We start from the raw sequence: 14,007 nt of genomic DNA on the forward strand, positions 1-14,007 counted from the left end.
CCCCCCCCCACCCCCGCCCCCCCCCCCCCCCCCCCCCCCCCCCCCCCCCCCCCCCCCCCCCACCCCCCCCCCCCCCCCCCCCCCCCCCCCCCCCCCCCCCCCGCGCCCGCCCCCGCGAATGTGACGTTGCCGGGGCTCTTTTACGGCTAGATGCGCGGGAAAGCTTCAATAAGGAAACTATACAATACGCAAGATCCCGAGGAGCAAGCGGGTTTAAACATACGGATTAGAAAGGACGGACGCCACATGGGCAGTGATACGAGACAGTGCAAGACATGTACATTTCTGCAAGTAGCCGAAAAAGAAAAAAACGCTGTTATACAACGATATCGACAACCTGGAAGCTGAACTTCAAACATTCGTGATCACATCCCACAAGAATAAACATAAAGGATCACATCACAGAAACAACAACGAATGGTCGTGACATCGTAAAGTAGCCATGGTAAATAGCAGAAGGAGTAAAGAGATTGGATCAACGACCAAGTGCACGTAGCCGGTCTTTGAGTAGCTGCATTTCTTTGTCATATTCCATCCCGGCAGGCTTTGTCACCCGGTTATTATCTTTGATCATCATAGAGCGGTAGCGACCATCGCCATCTGGTGCTCCAACAGTCACCCAGACAAACTTCGTTCCGGAGCTATTGGGCTGCGAACGCTCCTGTGTTCCTTGCCAGAATGCTTCGTCGGGTACGGATTCATCAGCAGAAGCGGGGTCAACCGAGGGCGCACGACCCCCAAGTCGCCCGAATTCAATCCAAACTCTGAGGGTATCTTTGATGAAGGTGATTTTCTGCACGAAGGCGTTCGCATCAAGGATGTCCCGGATGCGGTCTTCGGTCGAATTGATGGAATCTCCGCCCGCAATGCTGAGGAACGTAGCAGCCTCGTCGGAGGCCACAGCCCGAGTGTCGAATCCTGCTGGGTGCATCTTGCCTTTTGCGGCGAAGTATCGAGCGGCGGAGGCCGAGAGATGGTAGAAGTCGACCCAGGGGGATGAGCTACGGGTGCGGCCCGGCGAGATCACTAGCTTTGTGTGGTCGGGGAAGTTGAACTGGAAGGCACCATCCCCAAAACCCCAGATGCCGACATTGCCCAAGCGCTGGTAGAACTTGACAAACTGGGCACTGTTGTGTTGAGGTAGATCTTCATCCATAATCCCCTCGTCGCCATGTCGACCAAGGGCTCCGATCATGTATTTACCGAACTGATCCACAAGTTTCATCCTCTTGATTTTCTCTGCATCGGCTCGTTCAATCTCGGTTCCTGTGTTGGAACGAACTCTCATTGCCTTCGAGCTTTTGACATCGAACAGTGAGGGCGATATCAAAGCTCGTCGGATGCCGCGGCATCCTAGCAGATCATCGTCACAGTTCTCATAAAATTCAACCGAGGTTCCAGTGCGAGGAACTAATTGATCAGCCTCGGAATAGTAAATTGGCTTTTGCTTGCCATCCACGACGCTACGGGCTTTTCGGCGGATATGTCTCTCGCCATCTCGAAGCACGACACTCGTTGCCGGCTGCCCGTTTTCTGCCTTGAAAACACATCCAACGCTGCCATCATCTAGAACATACCCAATACCATAACGGTTGGTATAGTCGACCCATTTGATGACATAGGCATGGGGCTGTTTTCGTGCTCCCCCTCTGCGTCTACTTGGTGCGTGGTCGACCAGGTTGGTCAGCATGAGACGCAAGTCGGTGTTGACATCGGTCAACGAAGTCCTGGGTAGAAGCTTGCAGACATCTGCTGTGTGAAATATAGGACTGAGCCCCAAGCTAGAGCGGGCTCTAGTGCCAGCCGTCTTGCCGTCAGACCGAGCGGTACCATTGGAGTTTGATCGACCATGTCCATTAGATTCAGAAAACTTCGACTGTGCCAGTGAAGATGGGCTGGCTCTCCCTCTGTCGCCTCGTCCAGCAGTAGTGTTCAGATCTGCTTTGGATATAGACCGTAGGGATTTCTGATTGGCGATCACGTTTCGCTCCTCCAGCCTAGCGGTTGGTTGTCGTTCTCTGGTTGAAATAGAAGGCTGCATCAGCTCCTGGTCAGCAGCTGCCAATCTGCGAGACTGAGAGCGTGTTTTGCCTACAGTCAAGCCTGATGGCATGCTTGTGGATTTGGCTAATCGTGGAGCAATATCCTTGTCCTTGCTACGCAGCGTTGCTGTCGCTGTCGCTGCTTGGGTAGCGGATGCCATCCTTCGTGTCCGGATAGGACGCTCTGCGAGCCCTCCAATTGGCACTTCCACAGCGGGCAGAGGTTTTGGCTCGGCTTTTGGACTATCTCGATATGGCCTGGAGGACAGAACAGCAGGATCGGGGACCACAGGTGCCCTCCGAGGAGAGATAGGTGGCACTCGAGCTTGCTGTCGTAGCGTTGCGGCATGGCTTTGTCCTTCCATTCGGCGATGTTGAGCAGCGACGAGAGCGGCATTGGTCCGTGACGCTGCCATAGGGTTGGGACGAGCAGAAATACTCCGATTGGACATAGTGCTGCTTTTAAGCATCGACTCCTCAGGGCGCATTACCTTTCGGGACGTCTCCAAAACACACCAGTCTCCATCCAGGTCTTGGGGCCATCGGTAAACATAATCCGGCGACAAGGGTATTACGGGTCGCAGACCTCTGGAGTCCTCCACATCACACTCAGAAAAGGCCGACTTTGCGCAATTTCTGCCAACGGATTTCCGAGCCGTCCCGTCAGGCTTGCGTCCCACGCCGCAGAGTGAGTAGAAGGCCGCTTTGCAGGAATGATATCGCTGAGCGGGGTCGTCCACCTGGTACACGTACGCGCGGAGCTTCTCATCCGAGTCCAAGCCGTACCCATGTACCACAGAATCGCCTTGAGGTGAAGCGTCCCTGAGCCATAGTGGCTTATTGAATCGGCACGAGGGGTCTAGTTGACGAGGAATGCAACCCTCATACATGTTAAAGAATGGGTGCTCAACAATATCGTCTGGGTCTGGTCGCTCCTCGTCCACCAGGTTCAAGCAACGACTGACTAGATCTTTTGCTTCCTCGGGGATGTAGTTGCTGGACTCTGATTCATTAGGCCAGACGTAAGTCAGATTCTGGACTTTTTTGTAAACTTCATCTTGGGTTTTGGATTGAAAGGGTAAGTATCCTGCGAGCATGGCAAAGCTAAATGCGAACATTAGTTCAACGACTTCCTAGTAATATCGCGGTGTTCTTACCATATTACGCCCACGGACCAAATATCAACTTTCTGTGTATGCCCGCCTTTGCTCTTGTCCAAAACTTCGGGGGCGATATAGTTGGGTGTGCCGCATAGCGTGTTCCGTCGCTTGGCATCCTTGTCGGACATGATCATAGCCGCCAGACCAAAATCCCCAACCTTGATGTTCATGTTGTGATCGAGGAACAGATTTCCCATCTTCAGGTCACGATGAGCGACGAAGCGTTTGTGTAGGTATTTCACCGCTGCGCAAAGCTGAATCATATACCGGCGCACTTCTGGCAAGCTGAAACAGCGTCGTTTCCGAAACATGTCCATCACCGAGCCATTGGGACATAACTCCAGGACGACATAGGTGCTGGATCCGAAAGCGAATGCACGGTAGAACTGGACGATAAAAGGATGACGCATTTTAGAATGAATCTGGAGTTCGGTTCGAAACTGCGACAAAAGTTTAGGCACTGTCAAATGCTTGGTCCGTATCCAGAGGCTCGTACCTTCTCCTCCATCTTTTTTTGAGACATCGCTGACTTGACGACCTTCATGGCATACACCCGGCCATTTCGAGCCAATGTACCCTCATAACAAACAGCGAAACCGCCTTTCCCTAAGAATGCGCCTATCGAGTATCGCTCACCGCCATCTTCCGGCTCTGAGACTATCGACGGTGGCGGATCGGCGTAGCTTTTGGACGTTGCAAGCTTCTGCTTGTTACTCGGAGGCGGGGCATTTTTATCGAACGGTTTGCGATCAATCGCCACCTTCGGCTTGATCATCTGGTTCGTCGTGCGCGGGGAGAGGGCCTCCATGATTGGAAGGTCTTCTTGTTATGACAGGCGAAATAGGAGAATATCACCAGCTGAACGCGTGTAACGGAAGGGGTATCGCGCATAAAGATCATTAAACAGTGACCATGTGACGGTCTGCAAAAGGGTATCAAGTTCGGGCAATATTGGTATCCCTGCAACGACCAAGTTAGACCTCAGTGGAGAGCTGAACACAGATAGAACTTACCAAAATGCAAAGCGCTAAAGAAACAGAAATGTACAAAGCTTGGAAAACAAATAACGACACCTCAATCGAGGGTTGGGGAAGGATGGTGAATAAATAGTCGGACCATAACAGTTTGCTCAACGCGGTAAACAATAAACACTGGCCGTTGGCCCGTGTGGTGTGGTCACGTGAGCCCCGTTGCCAGCGCATTGTCTTCGGTAGACACATACCCACATAGTGGACATGTGTAGATTTGTCTAAAAATATGAAGATATTCGATTTAGCAAGAAACTGTTTGGCTTCAATCTCGATGTGTTTCTAGGGCTTTATATTAGGGTTGACAATAAGAAATGAAGTACATAAATCTCAGCCGCGAATTTAACTTTACGACCACGAAGTACTGTACATATTATCCTTGCACTTTTATTGGCTCTTAAGGTTGCGGCTATAGTTCTCTTGAAGTTGATCGAAATGGGGTTTATCCTTAGCTTCCAGAGTATATCTTACTGTTGTATACATATTCTCTATACTAAATTATCAACAAGCCTGACTCCAGTGGCATTTCATGAGAATTTGCCCCAGTACTTCTGGCATTGACCGCTCTTTCCACACCGCCGATCTATTCCTACACCCCGCGCAGGGCACGCGTGCGCGATGATGCGCGTAGTATAGTATGAAGTTTTCTATTGGCAGAGGAAAAGCGGGTCTCGGGCCTTCCCATGTACATACCGGGGTGCAAACCCTGGAATACTAATGAAATATGACTGTACAGCGGGAGATCGTACATAAACCTTCTCAAAAGCTTAAGCTTAATCTTACCTAGTATGTAAGTTGTACAGAGTATCTATGTAAAAACTCGCAGCCTATGCAGCGGCCAGGTCCCATGGAAACGGTTTGAGAATATGCAGGTCTAGAGTTCAGCTTTTACTAAAGTGGATAGACAACAACCAAAAAGGGGAAGCCCACTATCCCAACGGGCTGGTTTATGACTAAATATAGTTAAAATCATCTCACTGCCCACAGATTTCGGTATGGATAGATAGGCAATTCAGCAATAATGTTGATATGTGGATCAAATCCTGATGTTTAGTCTCCACAACCCAGCCATCTAGGTACATGTCTTACTAGCATGTCGTCATTATATATCATAAACCCCTCTCAGCCATTCCTCGGCCACCACGCCAATGAAACCGCTACCAACAACGGCCAATGTCCATGGATTCGCCAAGTCCCGCAAATTTGGCCAGAAACTATTTTTCTCTTCCTGCCACTGTTGCAGCTGCCTATACTTATCTGAATCCTGAGACCGATAGCGCTCTTCCTGGCTAGCCTCAATTTCCTTATCGCCACCCACATATCGAAGGAATAGGTAGTTCGTCACAGGTCCTAGTATGACAACTGGATTAAATGGACCAGCCATGTTGAGTAGGGCAAAGGAGAAATGGACCAAAGTGTCTCCAAGATAACTAGACAAGCATCAGTCCATGTCATCGAACGCAAAGGGTGATATACATATCACGAAAACTTACTTCGGATGCCGCACCAAACTCCAAACCCCATGTCGACACAAATCCGTCCGTTCTCGTCGATGCAGTGCAAGCTGCGTATCTGCCATAGCCTCCAACGCAAACCCAGCAGCAAAAAGTCCAACACCAAGTGCCCGAACAACATTCACCCCGTCATTGCCTATCGGGAGCGTAGCTCCACCCATAGTGAACGGGACCGTGAACGGCAAAGAGATCACACTCAATATAACAGCCTCCGGGAAAAATACCCTCATAAACCCACGTCTCCAAAAGTTCCGCTCTTTTTTGGCTGCGTCGTACCGCGCATCATCTGTCCCGCGGGACAATGACCGGCACGCAATCCGAGCAAAGAGTCTCACGCCCCAGATAGTAACGCAGCTTAGCAGAACCCTTTCCGACCATGGTAGAGCCTCACAAGCTTCTCTGAATGAGATCTTGTGTTTTAAAATCGGGTGCCCGATGGCGGTCCACCAGGCATTGAGGACTTGGGCGGAGGGCCAGAGCCAGTCTTTGAGTTCGACTCTGTCTGTTACTTCGGCTGCAAGGTATGTTGCGAGTGAGAGGCTATAATACAGACTGAATGACGGTAGGAGGGTTGATTTTAGGATTCCTACGTCGCCGGGTGTGATGTTGTTTCTGAAGGATGGGGATTGGAGAGCGCTAGGGGCCTGGTTCTCTAGGACAGAGGGGGGAATGAAAAATGCCATTTGGGACACGATCTGGAATACTGGAGGGTTGGCTACAAGGTTAATCAATGTATTGTGACTTAGTTGTGCTGCTCAGATGTTGATGTCAAGATTATGTAATGGCCAAACGGAGTTAGACTTCCGCACGGCCCAGTAAAACACGTGGGGCCCCAAATTGGGTTACAAACAATGCAAACACTCTAACTAGAGTTGAGCAACTATAATGGACATCGTCTCGAAGCATTCTTCGGCAAAAACCATGACAAGCGCTGGACAGTCACAATTTCAATAAGCTATCTGACCACGGGCGGAGGCCACGGGAATTTGTACCATGTGCGGTCTAGTAGAAGTATTTCGAACTGGAATTGGCTTGATATATCGCTGCGGTTGAGGTACATGAACGGATTTTATGGTTTGCCTGATCTTAAGACATCCACCAGTCCTTGATTCTTTCCAGAGATGAATCTTTAAGTGTATTGGATTTGCCTATGTACATCGATGCCCATGAACCACATTACCGATTTAACCTTGAGAACCTGTACCCGCTTCTGCTGCTTTGACTGCTCTCTGATAAATAGCGACAGTTCCTTCAGATACTATAAGCATCTTTTTTAGTTCTTCGAGCTCCTCTGGGTCCTCTTCGTTTTGAGTCCTTGTTTTCCAATCGTCCACTTCGGCGCGCGCATCCTCAAGCTTTCCCCGCAAGCATGCCATTTCCGCGTGCACCAGGTTTTCTCCTTCTAGCCTATGATCTGTATCTTCCTGCAGTATATATACACAAAATGACCTCGCTTGCGCCACCTCAAATGCATCTCCATTAAACGCATCAGGCCACCCATTTTCAAGGTACATCTCCCTTAACGAAAGAATGGACCCATCCCATTCCAGCCCGGTGTTCTCCCCACTACCTGGAATCCATTCTAAAGAGCGATACGATCGCAAAATATCCCGAAGAGCCGCCTCAGCATTTCTGTGCGGAATATGCTCAAAGCTATTCCGATTCAACGACTGCGGTTCTTTCGTCGGATGACCTTCAAGAGCGGGATCGGTCGTGTCCCAGCTCTCCTGATCAATAATCCAAATGACATGTCGGCGTGCATCATATAACATGACGCTGCCATGATTACCCAGGCTGGTCAATGGTGTGACCCAGGGCTGGATATACGGGCCATTTTCATCCTCGAAATTCGGATCCGAGGGATCCCCATAAAATGGGTCGCGGCTTCGTTCGGCTTGCTCGATATCCCTGAAATCGGTAAACTCGCCGATTCGAGAGAATGAGTCTTTCCCCGCAGCAAGCGGATCAATATATGGTAGGATGCTGTAGAGATATTTTATTGATGAGTCCAGGTCGAGCTCGTCATAGGCAGCCTCCAGGTGGGTTAGGTTGTGTGGCCCGCGCCTAATTCCCGCGCGTTGAATATAGCGCATTCTGGAAAGTTCCTCGTATATCTCAAGCATAAGGTCCGCCACTTTCTGGAGACGTGCTTTTTCCGAGCTGAGCGTTGTCATGATGAGGGGGCTAGCATTGATAATGGATGTTCGGTATCGATGCACTGGAAGCGCTACCAGAACGATGAAAGATACCACACAGATGAAAGTGCGGAATCTCATGGCAAGAAGATATACGATGAGATGCAATGCCAATGTTCAAGAGCTGCGATGGGATAATGCGCTTGTAAAGCTTGATATATTCGCAGATTACGGAATCAAGGCGGTGAGAATATAAGAACTCTGATCCGCTCTCTGAATATTAATTACCATAGAATAGTTAACAGACAGTTTTGTAGGAGCCAATACTTGAGAAATACTACCGACACGCGAAAATTGCTACCGACACGTTACCCGCCATACTATTTTAGGTAGATCTCAACGTGACGGTAGCAATTTCCGCGTGTCGGTAGCATTTCTCTTCTCCAATACTTAATGGTCATTAGGCATTTTTTTCAACATAAGCACTCCTTCCCTAAACACCCCAGAATGATGACGGTCTGATATTCCATCTATAGAATATAAGGTAATCTTTAAAGATGTAGATAATATGAGACATATTAGGAGTAAGTATTCGAGTATGGCGGTCAGAAAAGACCTTGGAAGAGGTATTCAGTGGGTAGGTATAGCTAGCCTGAATTGCTTTGGGCTATTTGCACATGCGGAGAAATAATGGTGGCAAGATCAATGTGCATATTCAAAGGCTTTGATTGATCCATGTTTTTGTATTTCTGCTTCATGAGAAGCATCAACTGTTCATTCCAGAACGGCACGCATGTTTCAAGATCAGGTGTCGAGAATGCTGTAGTTTCGTTGTCATTCTCAGTATATAGATTTTCTGATATATTGCACTTGAACAAGTTCGAGCCGGAAGATAAGTCGACCGAGAGCGTTAAACCGAGATCATGAAGGTCGGAGCCATCAGGTATACGTTCGAAGGGAAGTCGGTTGGTGGGTAGTCTCTTTGCCTTTCCGTCCTTTGTGAAAGTTTCGTCGGTAGAATGATCCCTTGCCTGACGAATGAGGTATGCTCGTGGATCACGAGGGGAAAGCGTTGTCGCAGAGACCGGCTCGCTGACCGAAGCTTGCGACGAAGTTAACGCAGCTTTTGCGGCAAGATACCGACTTTTATGAGGCGAATGAAATTCTGGAGCAGACTGCGAACTCGATGTTTTCTCGTTATCGCTGACGCGCATCCGACTGTTCTGAATAGCTTCCTTCTTCCTCCTTTCGAAGTCTAGTGCTTTCTCCAGATCTGGACTGTCCGAACAACCATCGTTCTGCCCATCGATATGCATAATATCTGGCAAATTGTTCGTGGGCAATCCGAATCGTTGCTGGGTAAGAAAAGAAAGCGGTGAGTCTGGTTCTTGAGTTGGTGCTTCCTCAGTAGGGCTTTTCTGCAGCGAGACTTGTGTTGTTCTCTGAAACCAAGTGTCTAGAGCGCCGTTCCCATACCGGTCTCGATCACGTTCCCTCTGAGCGCGTCGGGCGCTCGAAATACGATTAGTTTCAGGGGAGCACTCGGTCGATTCTTGTGGATGCTGGCGGCGGCGCTTCACTGGCGACCCAGATGCAAGTCTTGAAGTAAGAGGACTTATCGGGGCTGAGTTGGGCGAATGCTGGACAACTCGCGGTTCACCCTCTCTTTGGATTGGCTCCTGCAGGCTACCGCTAGATAGATCCACGGGGCTTGTTTGATTGAGGTAATTGTTTCCGCGACGCGGTGTTTGAAACGAAGCATTTATTCTGGACACAGACCACGGATTGACGAAGCTGGGTTGCTTACTTCTGACAGTGCTGGAAGGAACCGGGGGCGAAAGGGCTTGCGGATTCTGTGAGAGAGGCGTGCAGGGTGTAGCTAAACTAAAGGGGTTGTCAGGATCACCAGGGTGTGCGGCAAGCTCTGCTGGCTTCCTAGCCAGCAAAAGTTCGAATCCTCCTGAGCTCTCATTCGGTTTGCAGGAATTCTCTTTCCCTTGGGTGGAATTTCTCGTCTCCGTTCCGTAATGGTCGCGAAACATATTCTCTACCAAGGCCAAGACTATATCTTGGTCTTCAAACAGGATGTTGTCTTTCCCTGGCTCGATATTGACGTCGTACGTCCCTCGGGGACAGCGAATTTGTAAACAGAGAAAAGGATCGCTGGACTCCTTTAAGACGACACGGAGATGCTGCTTGAAATTTTTGACAATCTCGTGGGCAACACCCCTGCTGTTAGACAGAGGGCGGCCATCTACACTGATGAATTGGCCTGCATTGTTGATCTTCGCCGTATCTGATTTGGTTGGTAACCACATCAATGGATATTCAACAAGATGAGCTTACCCAATTGTATATTTTTCGGAAGAAAAGCCGCAGCTTCATATCCTGTCTGATCTGATTTTTCTTTCAAGACACAGGAAGAAAAAACTTCCGTGCCAGCTATCTTTAGAACTGCGTCCGAGAGCGACGCGTCTGCGCTCGGCACGTAGACCCAATTGCTATTTTCACCTTTTGTCTTGAGGACTTTGAATGAGAACCTCTTCAACGGTTGAGCTATAGCGTAGGCCTGGAGAAGTTTCTTGATCTTCGTAAGACTTTTTGCAGCACCCTTCAAGATAGTCTGCCTGCGGACAGGTATATGCTTGAGAAATTCTGCGATACGAACAGTTGTGCCCACAGGATGTGATGTCCGTTGTGTTCTGCGATGCAAGTTTAGTAGTGGCACAGAGGCCAAAAAATCTGGCGAGGTCGACATACCCAGTAAGCTCTCCGTTTCTTCCATACTTCAAACATCGTCCGGCAACTTCGGACTCAACTCGAGTGGTGACAGTGACAAGCCCAGACATCTCTGCGACACTGGCAAGTGCTTCACCACGAAATCCCAATGATGAACCCCCGACGTTTTTGAGATCATCTAAACTTTGGATCTTGCTGGTAAAGGCTCGTTTGCAGACATTTTGCTGGTCCTCTGGAGAGATTCCGTGGCCATTGTCCTTGAGTTGTATGACATCCACGGTATTTTGGGAAATTTCAACCTGTAATGACGTGGCAGAAGCATCCAAGGCATTGTCTACAAGTTCCTTGACAACAGAGCAGGGATCCGATATGGCAGATGTGGAGCCAATCGCCCGGATTGTCTTCTGGGGAAGAGCCTCAATTGTCATCCTGCACGCTTGGTATTAGTTGTTGGTATTAGTTGTTCATCTCCAAAAGCACAAATTGTCTCATCCAGGTGACCGAAGGCCAGAAATACATGCGAACGATTTCAATGGCTTATAGTTGATGAACGTGGACTCGGCGAAGGAGGATGGGAGGATGATATTGTCTTGGCATCCTGGGTCACGTTATGCTAATGCCTTATTATTCAGGCCAACATACTCTCCTTGTCTAGGACTGTGCCAATAGTGTTTTACTGCACTTCTGCGTTACTGTCTCTTCCCTATCGCGCAAAGCATATTCCATTCCTGAAGCTCATGGATTTGATTATTGCTAAATAATCAAGAATGATCTTAAAATTAGGCCTTTTCCTGCCTTTTCCTGCCGTCTACGAGACCTCTCAAAAGACTGCTGGGTCATGTGGTTCTCAATGACGAAGGCCTGCTCAATGAAACTGTTTTGTTGTCCACCGGTCGCTATATCTTACCTCACTCTTTCAAGCTTCGAACATGGAGGTTTTAGGGTTCCGAGTTTGTACCCGTCTAGTCCTTTTCATCGTACCTTTTGATTCTCTTCATCCTGGGCTTCAAACGGAGAACGATAATAACTCGATCACTTTATATCAATGCCGGCCAGCATGATACTCGAACTCCAACAATTCCCGGGTGGATTTCATCGCCCATAGTGCCTACTCTAGAGCGGGTGTTCTGCGACAATCATCGACGAGGCACAATAGGCAAATTCATCAAAGTTTTACTCGTCTCGCCTTTCAGACTTCTGTGATCAGTCCACTGTTACAATTACTCGACAGAGGCATATGCAAGAGACAGGAGACGGACTACCATACTCGAAGAAGAAAATCATTCCTGGTGTGTGAGTGACGGTCTCATATCTTGAGGCGAAGTGCTGTGGATAACATCCTCTATGTTAGAGATGACTTCGCCGAAGCAAAGGATGGAAATCATATCTTATAACATGGTCCAACACGAGCTTTATTCCTTCTTGAGATCCTTTCACTTTCCGTTCATACGAGCATCATCCACAATGCGTGCATGACGCTAGAGTCGAAAATTGCAGCTACAGCAAGTAATACCTTCACGAGTGACACAAGTCGTTCAGCAACAACACAGCGGATTATTAAACTTGAATTAAGACGTGGCGTCAGTGATTCAACGGCCCAAATGAGTGGTAAGCTATGTCATAGGGTTCTTACCCTTATGACTTTGAATATGACAGCCAAGTTGAAGCAATTTTATCTAAAACATGCAACCTTAGATGCATACAACAACCTTCGAAGGAATGGTGGATGACTAAAGTTCTGCCTGGCAATAACATCCAATAGGAAGGCACATACAGCCTCATTAGTCATCATAGTCACAGCCTCAATAAACAACGTCCAACTTTATGCCTCTGCAGCTTCTTAGCCTTGCTCACTCAAACGGCTGAAGACGCCGAAATGTTGGGCGAGGACTTTTCAATCACTAAGCTCGCAATTCCCGCCGTCAGTGTTCTAATCGCCTTCCTCGCCTACACATCACAGTACTTGTTTCTGCATTTCGAGTCTGCGCCTCTCAAGAGGGACGAAATTTGGAACATCAATATCTTCGCTCTGTGCATCTGGATATGCTATTATCGAACCTGCTTTGTAGATCCCGGTCGACTTCCTAAGGCTGAAGAGCGACCGAAACCCAAAGAGCAAGAAGGTGAAGCACTCGCTAGTCGCCAGCGATGGTGTCGCAGATGTGAAGCTTACAAACCGCCCCGCGCTCACCACTGCAAGACCTGTAAAAGGTTAGATAAGGAATGCTTGATGTGGAGGATTTTGCTGATCTTCTTCTAGATGCATTCCTAAAATGGATCATCATTGCCCCTGGACCTCGAACTGCGTCTCACATTTTACCATCCCGCATTTCATGCGCTTTCTATTCTATGCGACTGTTGGCATGTCCTATCTGGAAACTCTTCTCTGGCAGCGTGCATCATTTGTATGGAAGAACAGTCATCTGCCAAGCGTAAGTAACTCTGGTACTTCTTTTCATCATTCATGCGGCTAATGTTGAATAGTATCTCGGCCCCACGTTGGGGCAGCTCATCCACTTGTTCATACTGCTGGTAGTAAATAGTTTCACGACTTTCGCCCTCTTTGTTCTCCTGCTTAGGAGTTTATGGGCAATTGGATCTAACACTACCACCATTGAAACTTGGGAAATCGAGAGGCATGCTACTCTTGTCCGTCGAGCCCGTGTGCTGGGCGGGTATCTTGAGGGCCCTGGAGGAATTCGAGTTCACATAAAAAAGCAGGAATATCCATACGACATTGGGATCTGGGCCAATATCAAGCAAAGTATGGGCGGGAGCGCGAATGTGAGTATGCCTGTTCATGGTCCAAATATTGACACGCAAACACGTAAGCTAATGTCTTTTTAGGTCATAAGCTGGTTCTGGCCACTGGCCGCATCACCTGATCGCCGGTCCGGCTGGGAATTCGAGACCAATGACTTTGAGGGTGAGTGGTTGAGTCAGTATTGTGGGTTTTCAATTACTGATCTTTTTTAGATCCTGGTGTATCATGGCCACCTCCAGACCCAGATCGAATCCCGGTGCCGGTTAGTACAAGGTCGGATAACATTAGTATGCCTGCATACGCAAGTATTCAGGACGAGATTGATGCCTTCAATCGTCGTAAACAGGAAGACATGAAGCGATTCCAAAGTCCGGGTGTACAGCGTCGCAAGCCATTTCACGACCGGTACAAAAAAGGTGCCTACGCTGAAAGTGATAGCGATGAGTCCGGAACTGACTCCGGGGGTTATTCAGAAGAGGGCGAAGAGTCTTGGCGAAACGCCGAAGGAGAACGACTACGCGACTTTGGGGTGGACGAGGAAGCAGAATTCTATGATGAGGAAGACATCCCTCTTGGTGTTCTCATTGAGCGACGGAAGCGGCAGCAATCTGCTAATTGAACCATT

At 48.8% G+C, this 14,007-nt stretch overlaps 5 protein-coding genes across 5 annotated transcripts; 1 reads left to right on the forward strand and 4 right to left on the reverse strand.

Moving 5' to 3' along the window:
- Positions 1–475: 475 nt before the first annotated feature.
- LCP9604111_7939 (CDC5/polo family serine/threonine-protein kinase) lies at positions 476–4,010 on the reverse strand (the record flags this gene model as incomplete). The annotated part of the gene is made up of 3 exons (XM_039076026.1): positions 476–3,146; positions 3,200–3,642; positions 3,699–4,010. The coding sequence occupies 3 exons, from the start codon at positions 4,008–4,010 to the stop codon at positions 476–478; spliced, it is 3,426 nt and encodes a 1,141-aa protein (XP_038926118.1).
- Positions 4,011–5,332: 1,322 nt separating this feature from the next.
- LCP9604111_7940 (DUF1295 domain protein) lies at positions 5,333–6,427 on the reverse strand (the record flags this gene model as incomplete). The annotated part of the gene is made up of 2 exons (XM_039076028.1): positions 5,333–5,660; positions 5,724–6,427. The coding sequence occupies 2 exons, from the start codon at positions 6,425–6,427 to the stop codon at positions 5,333–5,335; spliced, it is 1,032 nt and encodes a 343-aa protein (XP_038926119.1).
- Positions 6,428–6,928: 501 nt separating this feature from the next.
- Positions 6,929–7,918, reverse strand: LCP9604111_7941 (uncharacterized protein; the record flags this gene model as incomplete). The annotated part of the gene is made up of 1 exon (XM_039076029.1): positions 6,929–7,918. The coding sequence occupies one exon, from the start codon at positions 7,916–7,918 to the stop codon at positions 6,929–6,931; it is 990 nt and encodes a 329-aa protein (XP_038926120.1).
- Positions 7,919–8,526: 608 nt separating this feature from the next.
- On the reverse strand, positions 8,527–11,046 carry LCP9604111_7942 (putative DNA mismatch repair protein; the record flags this gene model as incomplete). Its single annotated transcript, XM_039076030.1, has 3 exons — positions 8,527–10,175; positions 10,226–10,581; positions 10,640–11,046. The coding sequence occupies 3 exons, from the start codon at positions 11,044–11,046 to the stop codon at positions 8,527–8,529; spliced, it is 2,412 nt and encodes an 803-aa protein (XP_038926121.1).
- A 1,448-nt stretch (positions 11,047–12,494) lies between these two features.
- pfa4 (putative palmitoyltransferase with autoacylation activity Pfa4) lies at positions 12,495–14,001 on the forward strand (the record flags this gene model as incomplete). The annotated part of the gene is made up of 5 exons (XM_039076031.1): positions 12,495–12,829; positions 12,879–13,050; positions 13,103–13,402; positions 13,466–13,544; positions 13,595–14,001. The coding sequence occupies 5 exons, from the start codon at positions 12,495–12,497 to the stop codon at positions 13,999–14,001; spliced, it is 1,293 nt and encodes a 430-aa protein (XP_038926122.1).
- Between the last annotated feature and the right edge of the window lie 6 nt (positions 14,002–14,007).

This window comes from Penicillium roqueforti (assembly GCF_015533775.1).
Source record: "Penicillium roqueforti strain LCP96 04111 chromosome Unknown scaffold_27, whole genome shotgun sequence".
NCBI lineage: Eukaryota > Fungi > Ascomycota > Eurotiomycetes > Eurotiales > Aspergillaceae > Penicillium > Penicillium roqueforti.